Consider the following 14,761-nt stretch of genomic DNA (forward strand, 5'->3'; position numbering starts at 1 on the left):
GCAATAGAGAATTAAAAACCCTTTGGTACCTTGAATTAATCTATTAGAAGGGGGAAACTACTATAGGGCCATAATTTCCTTTGCTGAAAGTTAATTTGCTTCCTATATAATCATCTAACTATAGAAGACAAATATTTTAAAACCTGACCAGACCTGTTTAATAAACCTAAATTTTTCCATTTATAGCCAACTTCAGCATTGAAAGGATTTTATATTTACATTATTTTACATATGATACTTTGTATTCTATACTGAGGCCTTTTATTATGACTGTCTGAACCTAGTACGTGGTATATTCCCTTGACTTTTTTTGATCATTTTACCCTGGTTTGTTCACAGGTGGTCAGGACGTAATAACCGAGAGAAAATTGGTGTTCATGTTGGCTTTGAAGAAATCTTAAACATGGAGCCTTATTGCTGCAGGGAATCCCTGAAATCCCTCAGACCAGAATGTTTTATCTATGATTTATCTGCTGTAGTAATGCACCATGGGAAAGGATTTGGCTCAGGACACTACACTGCCTACTGCTATAATTCTGAAGGAGGTATAGATGGGGAAAAGTATTTTATCTTGGGTCAGACTTGGAACCTGGTATTTAGGCTTTACAATTTCTAAATTGGCCACTAAATCATCTTAAGGGAAGCCACTTGACCTTTTTTTTTTTTTTTAAGAATACTTCTACAGTTCATAAAAAACAGGTTTGTGCAGAAAATGGGATATTTTCTGCAGGATTGTAGTAGTTTTGACTTTCAAAGGCTGTAGGTATAGGATAATAAGGATGGTCACATTAATTAAAAGTCAGATTGCTACCTTACAAGCACATTTCTAAGGGCAGGTCCTCTCTTTAGTGGTTTCATCTAGTTAATTTTGTTACAGAACAGAGCATTTAATGAACTGGGGATCACAGATATTTAGAACAAACTCTGAGTTCAGGTTTTAATAAAACTCACTTTCACTTACTGCCTCCATGGACCCTCAAGGACAATCTTCATAGGTAGCAAAATTGATTTAGGTTTCACTTTTTATTTCCCCTTCCTTTAACTACTACTGAATGAAGACTGAGCCTCCCCATGCATACCATTCCACCTCACCCAGAAAAGAGGTATGGAGAGAAAGCCCACATAATCCATGAGGGCAATTAATTTAACAATAAACTACCAAGAGTGAGTTGTACACTGTTTGCTCTACATATGATTAGCAGCAAAAGCATTAACTGGTCAGATTATACCTAGAATTAAAGATAGTGTCAAGTGAACTACTCAGATTTTTTAACTTCAGATTACTTCTAGAATAAAGGTAGATGATTCCAGAATAACATACTGCCCAAGCTGTATTTCTCATCAATAGAAATGAATTGGCTAGTTATTTTCCCTTCAAAGAAATGTAACTCTCACTGAAACTAATGCCTTTAAATCCATATTAATTTATATTAGAAACTTCTAAAGTTCTTTTATAAACCTTTAGGTAAAGTATTTCTGTGCTTCACTCTAGGGTTCTGGGTACACTGCAATGACTCCAAGCTAAGCATGTGCACTATGGACGAAGTATGCAAGGCCCAAGCTTATATCTTGTTTTATACCCAGCGAGTTACTGAGAATGGACATTCTAAACTCTTGCCTCCAGAACTCCTGTCTGGTAGCCAACATCCCAGTGAAGAAGCTGATACCTCTTCTAATGAAATCCTTAGCTGATCCAGACAGTGGGGCTTTCTTCTTGCGGTTTTATATACTTTTTAAAAGGGCTTCAATTTGGAGCTTCATGGTTTTAATTTTTTACTTAGGAATCAGTGCACTGTTTATACATTTTGTATCTACAACAAAACTCCTTTCACAGAGACAAGATTAGCATGAATATGTGTATCAATGACAGCAGGTAACTAAACTTTTTTCAAGTACTTGGGAGTTTTAAACTTTGTGTTTACTTCAGACTGGCATTACCTCTTTTTTATTTTGATGTCTTAATTGGCTCAGATCATGAATTTGTGCAATCTTTTACTGAAGTTCAGGTGGCATCACTTTATACATTTATTTATCTTTTGTAGGCATTTTCTATACAAATTCTTTTTAGATGGAAAATTAGTTTCTTCACTAATAGTCATACCAAAAAAAAAAATTATTTCAGGCCATTTGTATACTGAAGTTACCTTTGCCCCTTGGAGTTAAACTACTACATTCATTATGAAATATCAAGGTATCACCTAAATACTCATCAATCACACTAATTGATATTCCTGAGGCTTTGTTACAGGGCTCAGAATAGACATTATTTTGGTTAATGGAACTTCCATTTTTCCAAAATATTTTAAGTTTTAATAATTGTTCTTTATTTGGCATAGTCCAGCTTTATACAAATGAAAATGACAGCTTTATAAATAGTATATTTAAATTACTTCAGTACTGTGGACATGAAAACAATGATGGCTGGGACTTATGATGGTTTGTTTGGCAGCAAACAGGTTTGTCCAGATTCTAGTAAGCAGTCTTATCAAAAGTCTGAATTCAGCAGTGTATTATGATATACAAGTACAGTTTAACTTGAATAAGTTCATTTTATATGCTTAACATTAGATCTCTTAAAAGCTTTGTACCATATCGTATCTTGAGATTTTTAAAGGAAAAAAATGTCTTCTTGAAGAGAAAAAAATTGCATAGGACAGAGAAGATAATTGTTCAAAATTGGCAACTGGGCAACATGTTCAGCATCTCCTATTTCTAAATAACTAAAGGGTTGGATTACTTTTGCTCCAATTATGTGAGGACTAGGAACCTCAGATATTCAAACACTGGGCCCTTATTTTTTTAATTAAAAATTATCTAAACTTACCTTTTATTAAAAAATATAGTGTGAAATACTCTTTGCTCTTCCTTAATAATCTTACTAGATCTCTTCAAAATCCTACTGCTGCTAATTACTCACTAACCTCTATAGATCAGCTGTTTAACATCTTAGCTCAGTGTTAACCACTGGAAGATCATTTTTTCCTTTAAGTGGGTTTTCTTGCAGGTTGAAATCTTCATGAAAGATAATATCCTGTAGAATGCTGTTCTCTGCTAGTGGTCATCTATTAAGCATAAGCTTGAAAAGGACCCCTATTAGCAAATTTTACTTAAATTTCAGAGAGCAAGTCACTGGGACAGCTGATCAGGAAGTGCAATGAGAATTTCTCTGAACAGACAAATCATTTAGGCCAAAAATACAGCTTGAGTATTAAATGGCTAAAGTTTAAAATCGTTCATTTAAATACCTATGCAAGTTGTTACCTCAACTGTTAACGTAATTATACCTCATTAAAGATTTAAGTGGTCAAGATACTAGAGTCTGGCCTCTTTTAATTTCAAGGATTACTTTATACTTGGGTTAACTGCTATACACTTTTGCACCTAATTTTAGGGAGATATTTTAAAAACCACCCTGGGGGCATCTGGATGGCTGTCATTAAGCGTCTGCCTTCAGTTCAGGTCATGATCCCAGGGTCCTGGGATTGAGCCCCGCATCAGGCTCCCTGCTCAGCAGGAAGCCTGCTTCTCCCTCTCTCGCTGTATATCTATCAAATAAATAAAATCTAAAAAACCCCAAAAAAACAAAAAACCACTCTGGAAGCTTTGCTGTTTGTAATGGTATAATTGCTTGTTTCAGTACTTAACTTCAATATAAAAATATATGAAAGAAAGTGATTTAGCCTTTTACTTTAATCCCTCAAAACCAAACGTATGGGGAAGGCTGTGTGTATGAGGTCAAGGGGGTATATGGGAACTCTACTTTATGCTCAATTTTGCTGCAAACCTAAAACTGATATAAAAAAATTAAAGTCTATTAAATTTACAACAAAACTAAAACCTAGCCAATGAACAGAAACTTAGATTTCTTATTGTGTATCTCAGTGTAGACGTCTATATTCAGCTAAGTTGATCTAACAAAAAACAACATGTTTTGGTTGTAAAATAATTTACTAAAGGCACTATTTGTTAAACATCAAACTAATAATTTGTTACCAATAAGGTACATCATTGTAAACATGACAAAATGATTTCAAGAGATACATGGCTAGTAGGTAAACAATACAATTTTTTTAAGTGACAGCTTTCCTATTTACAAGATCATATTCCTTCCAGCTATTCCAGGGGCATGCAGTGATGCTACGCTCACAACAGTTATCTGAGCGGGGGAGCTTGGAACTCATAACTGGTTTGAAATCACTACTGCTAAAGCGGTCTTACAAAGGTCCAAAATTCTTCACTCATAAGGTCAATTGTAGAACTCTTGAGCTTAGAAATCAAGATACTTTCTATCTCCCACCAAAACACATCAAAAAGGTATGGACTCAGAACCCCGAAAGAACTAGCTGGAGGGCCCAAGACCTATAGCATGTCCAAGCATGAACTGGTGAGCTCTGCCACTAAGCACATCACAGAAAATGGAGAAAATAATCCAAAAGTAGCTCTTGAACATTAGCACCATAATAAACATGGCTCATAGCTAAAAACTAGATTGTTTATCCCACAAGATAACATTCATTTATAGCTCTAATGCTGAAAGAGCAGCTTTTTAATGTATAGTAAGTGATCTAAGTACAGAAGTCTGGTTTTTCTTCCTATGAGAAAAATGTTAAAATACAAACTAAACAGCATCCCAGAGGCAGTGAATCCTATTGTGCTAAAGCATATACAAATTAAGGCTTTACCTTGGTACATAAACAATTTTAAAATTATGTTGGAACATTCCCAACAAATCAGTTACAAAGAATTCAAGCAATCTGTTCAAGAATCTGTCAGTGGGACTCAGTTCAAACAAGTATTCCGCATCTCACATTTAACTTATGCCCTTAGCTGCCATAATGAGCGTTACTGTAACCTCACTCCCTGAAATGCCACCATAGTTTTGAAATCAAGCCAGTCAAGGGGCAGGGTGTTAAAATAATTTGGCTCACTAATGAAAAAGCCTAGTAAGTCAATTAAACTTTTCTAACTAGAGCACGGTCCAAGTACAGAAGTTTCCCTGTTGTAGTATTTGTAGTTTTAAATGCCCTTTTGGTTTACTGAGTAAGCTGAATACATTTCCTGATAAGTGCTACCACTGGACAAAGGATCTAAATGTTGAGATTTTACTAAATCAAGGTTTTAAGCTGGTACATATTCCTACTAGGTCATGTTTCAATTAATAGATCTTTCTAATGTCAGGGGAAAAAATGAAAGATTAATATGGTTCTAAAAAGAAAATAAAGGCAAACTATTCCTAAAGCTCTATATTAATTTATGAAGATTCTCCCACTTAATGCATGTATAGATCTTGTTTTAGCCACTATGTCAGAAGAAAAGTTTCAGTGTAGAGGTCTACAATCAAGATAAAAGGCTCTACATTTCCCTACATGTTTAGCTATTTATGTTTAGCTAATTCCTGTGCAGAATTATAACCACAGACATTGAAATATAGCTCTCAGATCTGAAAATGTCTTTATTTTTTAGAAAATGGATTCCAGGAAGGTTAAAAAGCAATACCAGAGGGTATAGGTGCAGAATTGGATGTAGTCATTCAAAGCATTCAATTAAGAATATGGCAATATAAATATCTGAAAAGCATTTCTTAGGTGTTCAAAACAAAAAATGTGTAAGTCATTCCTAACTAATTTGAGCTTTATAGCATTTCCTAGATGGGAAAAACAGTTAACATTCGAAAGTCCTGAAAGCTTTTTCCTTGGCTAATTACATTAGATGGTTTGCCTTTGATCAAATTCCTTCCTTTTTAAACATGGATAAAAGCATTACATAGGTCCACTGTTAAACAGACAACATGTTGCAAATTACTTCTGGTATAATGTATTCCAACAAAGCTTAGAAAATAAAAGATGTTGAGGCGGCTTTGGACTAAGATTAATAGTCATCTCCTCTGCTGACAACTTCTTTACACGTTGGACGCAACAGTATGGTATGTTCAAACTGCGCTGTATATGATCCTTTAATGTCACATAACGGTGGATATGGATCTACAATGCCCAAGTCACACAGATTCTTCAAAGCCATCAAGTATTTACTTTCTCCCAAGCGATCCAGCCATCGGCGGCAGAAGGCAAGGGTGCCAAAGTTTTCATTGATGACATTCAACAAGTGTTTTGTTCTTGGAAGCCTAAGAGGAAAAAATCCAAAATTAACAGGTATCTAAAAAGTTACCCACTCATTTTCCCCGTTAAGGAAAACTTATACAGTAGACGTGGCTTCACTCAGTAATTCAAAAACCTTTTTGTTGCCTCAACATTCAAAAGTCAGAATGTATAACAGCCCATACCTAATTATACATGGCAGCTGAATGGGAGAACAGCTGAAGGCTATCTTATCATATTTATGTGTTTATGCACGTGTGTGTTAAATTCCCAGTAGAGACTCATCAAGAGTACTATGGTGGGAATTTTCCTTTTTTGTGCATCAAGCTGAAAGACCTGCACACAAAGGAGGTATAAATCCATCTTTCAACCATCTTTTCCAAAAAGTTTAAGGTGGAAAAAAAGGGTAAAAATAGGAAGTTTACCAATAGGAAAATATTAAGAACCACCACCTAGAAATGCCAGCAAAATAATCACCTCTCAAATTATTACTGGAAACTGGATCTTAAGAGAATACTTGCCTATATCATTTTTATCTCAGTTAAGATTTTTAACAGGCCAATTTCTTTGCTGTATTATAAAAATCCACAAAACTTACTGGTAGGCTATAGAACTGTACATTTATGAATGTACCACTGTGGATGTTTGTCAAATTTTTTTAAAACGCTAACTGGGAAAAGAAACATAAAAACAATGGTCTCTCACCTGATGGGCACATGTCCAACATCAAAATTTTTCATATAGTGTGAACATTCCATATCATCATGAACAACGCCTTTTCCTGTGCTTCCAAAGGTTTCAATGGCATATACTTCTCCTTCCTAAAGAATATGTAAGGGCCAGGGGGAAAGAAGAAAAATCCAGAACTAATTAAAATTGCCATCTGTTAACTTCAGCCTGAGGTATTATTTACTTCATGTAAGAAACAACATGAAATAACCTCTGGCAGTCATTATTCACCCTTCCCTGCTTTATCTCCTTAGCACTTTTTGGTCTTTCTGTGTCCTATCAGAATGTAGCCTTTATGGGGTGCCTAGGTGGCTCAGTTGGTTTAGTGTCCGACTCTTGATATCTGCTCAGGTCTTGATCTCAGGGTTGCTGAGTTCAAGCTCCGCGTTGGGCTCCACATTGGGCATGGAGCCTACTTAAAAAAAAATGTAGCCTTTACATGGGCAGGGAATTTTATTTTGTTCACTAATGCATCCTCAGGGACTACTAAAGAGACTGGCACCTAAGAGATGCTTAATAAGTGGTGAAAAAACAATCCCTTGGCATACCCAACCTCCACAGCTAACTGAGCCATGGTCTAACCAGACATGATCTGCACATTCACACAGACCAATTCCTATCAGAGTACAGACGGCAAGTTAATTTTGCTCAACATACTACATACTCAACTATCGCCAACTTTAGTTTGGGAAAAAAAAGTGCTTCATAAAAAAGCACTGTTAATGGCACACATACCTCCATTCTTGTTGCCTCTCCTCCTTTCACAATGGGCACTGTTTTCCCAGCATGTATTCTATATGGCCCGATTGAATGTCCATTTAGGTTACGGATTGGTTTCACTGGCATAATAGGAAAAGATAGTTTATTCAAGGTCTTCAGGAGCACAAACATCTCTCTTAGCTTTCTGGCACAGAGTTCAAACATTGACTTGAAAATAAGACATGGCTCTACTAAATAACCTCATGTTGACACAGTTACATACAAACTGGAAAACTAGTGGAATATGAAAAGATGTTTACTACAGTGTTACTGATTAAAAACTAGAAGGGAGGAAGGTGAGATGATGGGAAAAGAACAAACTATGTTATGAGGATATAATGGGGATGCATCTAAGGAGGTATTGTTAATAAAAGTTATAAAATGCCATGTACATTGTGATTACAAACAAAAAATATAGTTATGGTCCAAAAAGTAATGTGAAAATGAGAGGATTCTGTGTCCAAATGACAGGATTATAAAACTAAATTTTATAATTATAGCACAGCTCAAGTGTTAATAAGGAAAATCTAAACAATTCCAAGGTCCTCAGACCAATGACAGAACCAATTGTGGTATATTCACACAATAGAACATCACACAACAACAAAAACAAAAAGTTGGGAGTACAGTGAACAACTGAAATAAAACCTGAAGAAAAAAAGAACAGATGAAGGCACAATTATATACATATTGTTTTATTATACATATCAAAATTAAGCACAATTATACTATTATTTAGGGATGCATAATTAGGTGGTAAAGACATTAAGAAAAGCAAATGAAAATACTTTAGCACTCCAAACAGGGTTTGCTAGAGGAAGACTGCTGTAATTCAAAAGGGTATACAGAACTGAAGGGCTTTTGGAGTGCTGGCAATATTCTATTCCACTTAATTAAATTTTTATGTTGTGTCTCTTCACACACAACATAATTCCACAATAAAAAAAGATTTAAAAAAAAATCTAGCTTTACAGTGCTAGAAGTCTCAGTACAAGCTACCTTTCTCTCAGGGCAGAATTAGGCAGCAAGGTTTTTTTTCAACTCTACAACAATGAAACAATGACAATTATATTTAGGGGGTGGCACAGGAAAATAAAACTCTCAATTAGCTCTTCAAAAAAATTCTCCTTCTTATACAAATGATAAGCTAAATTTACTTTAAAATTCAGCAAGCATCATTATTTCTCCAAGACCTGGCAAACTTACCCCACAGGCCAATCAAAAACATATTTACATAAAAAGATTGCTTAGCTATACTAACCTAACATACAACCAAGTTACATACAAGAAGCAGGGCACAGGAGTATCTGTTTGTATATTATACAGGTTGTGACACCAGCAGGCTAATTCTGGGACCAGTAACTATAAAGGTAACTTTACATTCTGCAGCTTCCTGATCAAGGTAAATAAAATCACTCCCTTGATGGCTCAGTTCTGTTATGTGATTGTGTAAAGTGCTGCTGGAAGTACAGCTTTTCGTCATTTTTTTCATCTTCCCAACATCATGATTTGTCTATACCCTTTCTGCTCAAAGTAGTAAAAATTAATTAATTATGCCACCCTCCACTAAGAACCTTGATCAACACAATAACTGGTATCAAAAAATGGGTGCTGAAACAACAGAACCTATAACGTTGCACTGGTTTAATGGAAAGAGTAAGAAGGCAGATACTGATTCCAGTATTTCAGGTTGGCATTGTTATGTGGTGACTAAACATTAAGTCAAACTGTCACTTAATATACCTTGAAAGGCAGAGCAGAAGCCAACCAAAGCTGTAGAATTAGGAAAAGATAGGAGGGAAAGCTGATTTGAGAGGGACTTGAATAACCTTTGTTTGTTGTGGCACCAATCCCAACTCTGGGGGCAGGAAATGACAAATTTGTTGAATACTAATAAATTCCAGGCATTGTCATAAAATTTACTTTTCTTAAAAAACAAAAAACAAAAAAAAACATGGTATCATTAATCCTACTATAGTCAAAGAAACTTGGGTTCTGTTTACAGGGTTTATCGATAGACCCATCTGACCCTATAGTATATTTTCTTCATTATCCCATAATACCTCCCATCCAAGTGTGAGCAGCCTTAAGAGTATTGTGATTTGTGCTGGTGTTCACAGGAGAGAGAGAGCAACAAGGACAGCCGCCATCAGGTCACAGAGGAAGAACCCCTTTTGTAGTTGGTAGAAACATAATACTCTATCACTATCAGCAAGTTATGCAAAGAATGCTAAATGATGTGAATTTACTGAGGGCAAGGAAGAGTGTCTCTGCAAAGAGGAATATAAAGAAGAGACAGGATTTGATTAAAGGAAATATAAGAAATACTCCGTGAGAAAGTTATTAAAATAGCAGTTACAGAAAACAGTGAGATTAGGAAGGGAGATAGTGGTCAGACCCTGAGAGCTGGGAAAGGCTGGAATGATAGGAAAGCAGCAGAAAGCACAGGTGACTCTGGAACTATGTACCTAAGGAGGTAGCTAGGAAAGACTAAGAGGCAAAGAAAATAAAGATTAAAGGAAAGACACACAGAAATTAACTGGACTCTAAATTCTGAATTCAACTCAAAAAAAGCGGGGCGTGGGGGGGGGGCTGGTCATCAATGGAAAAGCCTCTGGTTTATCTCTGAGCCTCAATCTGAATCGTCACAGAAAACCAAGTCTGCATTTTGGTCAATCTGGGATAAATCCCTGGGTGTCCCATCAGGTACCACAGTAGCTTCGCAATAGTTCCCACCTAGTGACCACAGTTTTCCTAATATGAGGAGGTCATTCATTGTCCCCTCCCCCCCTTTATATTTTTTCCCCTCTTTATATTCCCAGGAGATAAAGATAAAGCAGCTGACTCAAAGAAAGCACTCAACACTATTTTGCAAAATTAATTCTGCAAGAGGTCACATGCATTTCAAAATAAGATACATTTTTTTTAAAAACATACCTTGATATGTCTTCCCATCTATTTCAACCTCATAGGATTCCATAACTTCTTGGATGGCCTCACCAACATCACACAGACGGACATCAATTCCAGCACACTAAAAACAAAATGATGTATACTTTGTTACTCAAAGTGCAGAATTTTATAGCAATTTATTAGTATTTTAAAATAAAGGACAATTAAGTAAACTGCTTAGCACATTATAACTTCCTCTATAAAAGTCTTTGGTACATTGTACTGGAATTACCCACTTAAAACCCTAAGGGCAGAAGACTGGTCTTACATAATCCAAAGACCTTAAACAGGCTATAAAATGTTCAAAATATGTTGAATGAAATTGTGCTTCTCGTTCACTTACCTTTATTCCAGTGTTAGTGGCATCTTTTACAGCTTTTAATAATGTATCATATTTGGGATTAAAAGTAACAGTAAAAGCACAGTCAATAATCCTACCTGAAAGAGAAAATTCTTAAGTTGACTTATCAGCTAGTCAATTTGTCTACTTCACAGCATCTACTCTATTAACCTTGCTAGTTAAAAGGAAAATAAAATGATGGGTCAAATGAAGGCAACAGTCCAAGTACCCAGATAGCATTCACAATCAAAAGTGGAAAAAAATATGTTACATAAAGGTTTCAGAATAAAAAGACTATTTCCAGTGTTAGTATATATTACTTCAAGGCAGTACCAATTCAGTACTAACTCACGTGGATAAGCAAAATTATAAACAAATAAATCAAAGAGAAAAACCCCGGGGGGACTAAAGCAGCACAACGTGGGCAGAGAAAATGTACAGGTCCACAGACACTAATCGTCAGTCCAGCTTCTCCAATTTAGCAAAACCTCAGGTAAGTGCTTAATCTGAGCTTTATTTTCTCACCTGAAGTGAGATAAAAAAGGCACTAACCTAAGAAGGTTTGGGGGAGAATTTAAAAAAGCCAGCAAGTATATAAAAGTTGATAAACTTAAAGGATCTAAGTAAATGTGTGTTGTTGTTAAACAGATAAATGTCTGAAACAACATGAAGAAATGTATGATTAAATTCTTCACACTTTGATACAAATAATAATAAACCTCAACTACCACAGTTTGCATTATACTCCATTTAGCAGGATGCTTAAAAGTAAATCTCAAAATCTGCCTCAACACAGCTCTACTGAAAAGTGAGGCATAAAGAAGAAAATTGGGGAATTCAAGTACCTGCAGCCCTATTGAACAGAGAGAAGACTGTTTTTTTGTGGGGGTGGGAGAAGGCTTATTTCCAAGAACTCACCACTTATATGTGTTCCAAAGTCTATCTTACAGATGTCATCATACTGTAATACTGTTGTGTCACCAGCATTTGGAGTATAATGGGCAGCACAGTTATTCAGAGAACATCCGGTAGGAAATGCCAGGCCTGCATTTAATCCATTCTCTTTAATTAGCTTTCGTGAACAGTCTTCCAACTTTTCACTATTAAAAAAAAAAAAATTGTTTACTTTTACATTTTTATCATTATATACCTTGTCATCAGGTCCAGAGAGTTTACTAAAAACTCTTAAATTACTTTCTGGGAGTGATCTGAGCACTTCCTGGATGTGAATAAGTAACAGTTCTCTGATGCTATGAAAATAGTAGCTCCTCTATAAAAGATAAAAGAATTTAATTCTGCTAGAAATCTGAAGAAACAGAACCACATGATCCACTTTTAACTTAGTTTTCTAGGAAATGAGATTCTTGACTTCAATTTAAATGTTGATTATGTTTTATTTGCTCAATGTTGCACATTTTAAAAATTGTCTGAATTAGAGAACTGTTGCCTTTTACAGCTAATTACTTCTCAAAGGGAAAACTAGAGAAATTACTTTTATTGGTTTCTTCACTGCATTGTAACTATGTTTCGTGACCAATAATTCTAATTTAATATGAATTGTTAGATAGCAAAATAACAGATTTTCAAACAGAATGTAAGAATCATAGCAATGTGTCCATTTGCACATATAAGTGTACATGAGCACAAAATAGGGTGGTTGAGGTACAAATGTCCTCTTACAATTTCCTCAGTACATTCTACAGTACAAGAACTCAAGAGATAATTCTAGAAGCTTCACTTCAGGTTTTAGCAAAGCAGTAATGAAAGACAAACATTACAACTGGAGTCAGTACTAAAAAAAAATTTTATCATGTTCTTACAAAAACATATTCCTTTTACCAGATTTCTATCATTGTCATCCCAGGCTTGATCCAGCTCATAACATATTTTCTAACTTGTCGATGTGCTTCCGCAGCTTCTCGAAAATCATTCCAAATCTCTTCACTAGCTTGATCTAACGCTTTCTTTTCTTCACTCGTAGTTCTCCAAGCAGCTGTTCGCCTTTATAGTATGTACAGCATGGTATTAGTCATTTAAGAAACAGAAGATAAACATAAAAGCTGAGATACAAATATACTAATATAAGACATTTTAGATAAAAATGTTACACATTCAATTTCTTTTATTAAATGTCAGCAAAGTTTCTGAAATACAAGTAGTCACACAATCAAGCCAAATCAAGTTAAACCTTAAGACTCAAAAAATAATCCTCGAGATTTTATTCCTAGAGAGATTAAAACTCTGCCACACACAAAAAAAAACACAAAAAGAAAAAATAAGAAGTCAGAAGAGAGTCCTAGAAACCAAGAAGTGGGAGAAAAAAGTCATCCTTCCACTCAAGGTTACAGTCTAAGAGACTTCAAAAGACCACACCAAAAATTAGCATTTAACTTCATACACAGGGTAAGTACTAATGCAAAAACTTGACCTGGAAATCTACATACACCTCCCTCAAAACATAAATGTGTTTTTGTAGGATTTTTCTAACTGTATGTATGTGTATGTAAATATATCTACATATCTATCTAATCTAATCTATCTATCTATGAAGTGATCTTCCTTGAAGAATATGGCTCATATTTTAAAACTTCCAGGAGTAACAAACATTTTTATTCAGTATCTGGGAAGGAGGAGATCAACTGACTCCCTTTAAGCAGCGTATTTCAAAAGCAATTAACTGTTTTCAAATGAAAATCTTTCAAAAACATTGTTGAACTTTCACACACTAAGCAATATTGAATATATAGCTCACAAACTCTGATCACCGACATATAAATTATATTCAGTTATAAAAGTGATGCCTTCAAGGAAAGGGAGGCAAAGTGAAGGCAAATCCAGCCTAGCACCTGTTTTGTAAATAAAATTCTACCCCAATATAGTTATGTCCATTTGTTTACACACTGTCTATAGCTACTTGCATGCTACAAAGGCAGATCTGAGTAACACCCAAGGCCTGAGATATTTACTATATGGCTCTTTAAAGAAAGAGTTTATACAACTGCTCTACACTATGCCCCTAAGTTAATGCCCCCAAATGCTGTGAGTTTTTCTGTGTCACTGTCAAGTTCATTATGATCACTTCCTACTGCAGCAGTTACCTGTGTGCCAACAACTAACACCTCTAATTCACTACAAAGATGCAAAGGGGCTGCCCTATGTCAATTTAGGGATACTTAAGCATCACAGAGGCTTCTTTGACTTATTTTGTTTGGAAATGTATTTTGGATCTGTATACTGATGTTATCAGTTTTAAACTCCACAAACATTTAAATGTGTACGAACTACTTTTATCAGAACAGTGAAGACTCAAGAGGCAATTTCTAATAAAAGTATTCAAATGAACATCCTCAGACTAGAAGGTAACAGGATAAGATCCTTTAAAAGTATATTCTCAACATGTGGCTCAACCTTGTTTTCAGCTGCAATACACTTATAGTTGCTTACTCCATGATGGGACAGACAAGCCACAATCTCCTGACCTCCAGATGTAACCCCAGTCCTTTCTCTCCCATGAATCCAAAAATCTTCCCTGGGAACCAAGAATCCGAATATTCTAAGGACAAATCATTTTCAGACATAAGAGTACTGGGTAAGGTCTCAGATCAATTTTTAAACATATCACAATTCTCCATCTCTTACATGGGCCATAACTCTGGCACATATACTACAGCCATACCTATATGCATACCCCTGCCTCAAAAGCCAAACATTTTCGTGAAAAGCAAAAATATCCTCAAACATTTTCTCTAGAATGGTAAGATGACAGACTATAACTGATGGATATCAGCCATGAAAATGAAATTGGTCATTATCAATTCCCATTTCTTCTCAATTCTTCAAATCCACTTCTTATAGGTTAAAATGTTAAGCATAATTAAGTTCCAAA

General features: G+C 35.3%; 2 protein-coding genes across 13 annotated transcripts in view; one reads left to right on the forward strand and one right to left on the reverse strand.

Moving 5' to 3' along the window:
• The window catches only part of USP44 (ubiquitin specific peptidase 44), a 53,689-nt gene extending 51,993 nt beyond the window's left edge, over positions 1–1,696 (forward strand). For all 10 annotated transcript variants that reach the window (XM_073900490.1, XM_073900489.1, XM_073900496.1 and 7 more), the window contains 2 exons: positions 340–545; positions 1,493–1,696. In XM_073900490.1, the coding sequence (XP_073756591.1) occupies positions 340–545; positions 1,493–1,692 (406 nt within the window). In that variant the 3' untranslated portion in view covers positions 1,693–1,696. The remainder of the gene's footprint in view (positions 1–339; positions 546–1,492) is intronic.
• A 3,730-nt stretch (positions 1,697–5,426) lies between these two features.
• Positions 5,427–14,761, reverse strand: part of METAP2 (methionyl aminopeptidase 2) — a 29,633-nt gene continuing 20,298 nt past the window's right edge. For all 3 annotated transcript variants that reach the window (XM_025881275.2, XM_025881273.2, XM_025881274.2), the window contains 7 exons: positions 12,715–12,876; positions 11,794–11,975; positions 10,879–10,973; positions 10,521–10,617; positions 7,560–7,663; positions 6,801–6,916; positions 5,427–6,121 (listed from right to left, as the gene is read on the reverse strand). In XM_025881275.2, the coding sequence (XP_025737060.1) occupies positions 5,869–6,121; positions 6,801–6,916; positions 7,560–7,663; positions 10,521–10,617; positions 10,879–10,973; positions 11,794–11,975; positions 12,715–12,876 (1,009 nt within the window). In that variant the 3' untranslated portion in view covers positions 5,427–5,868. The remainder of the gene's footprint in view (positions 6,122–6,800; positions 6,917–7,559; positions 7,664–10,520; positions 10,618–10,878; positions 10,974–11,793; positions 11,976–12,714; positions 12,877–14,761) is intronic.

Source organism: Callorhinus ursinus, unplaced genomic scaffold, assembly GCF_003265705.2.
Source record: "Callorhinus ursinus isolate GAN/ISIS: 27379988/994484 unplaced genomic scaffold, GSC_fseal_2.0 scaffold14, whole genome shotgun sequence".
NCBI lineage: Eukaryota > Metazoa > Chordata > Mammalia > Carnivora > Otariidae > Callorhinus > Callorhinus ursinus.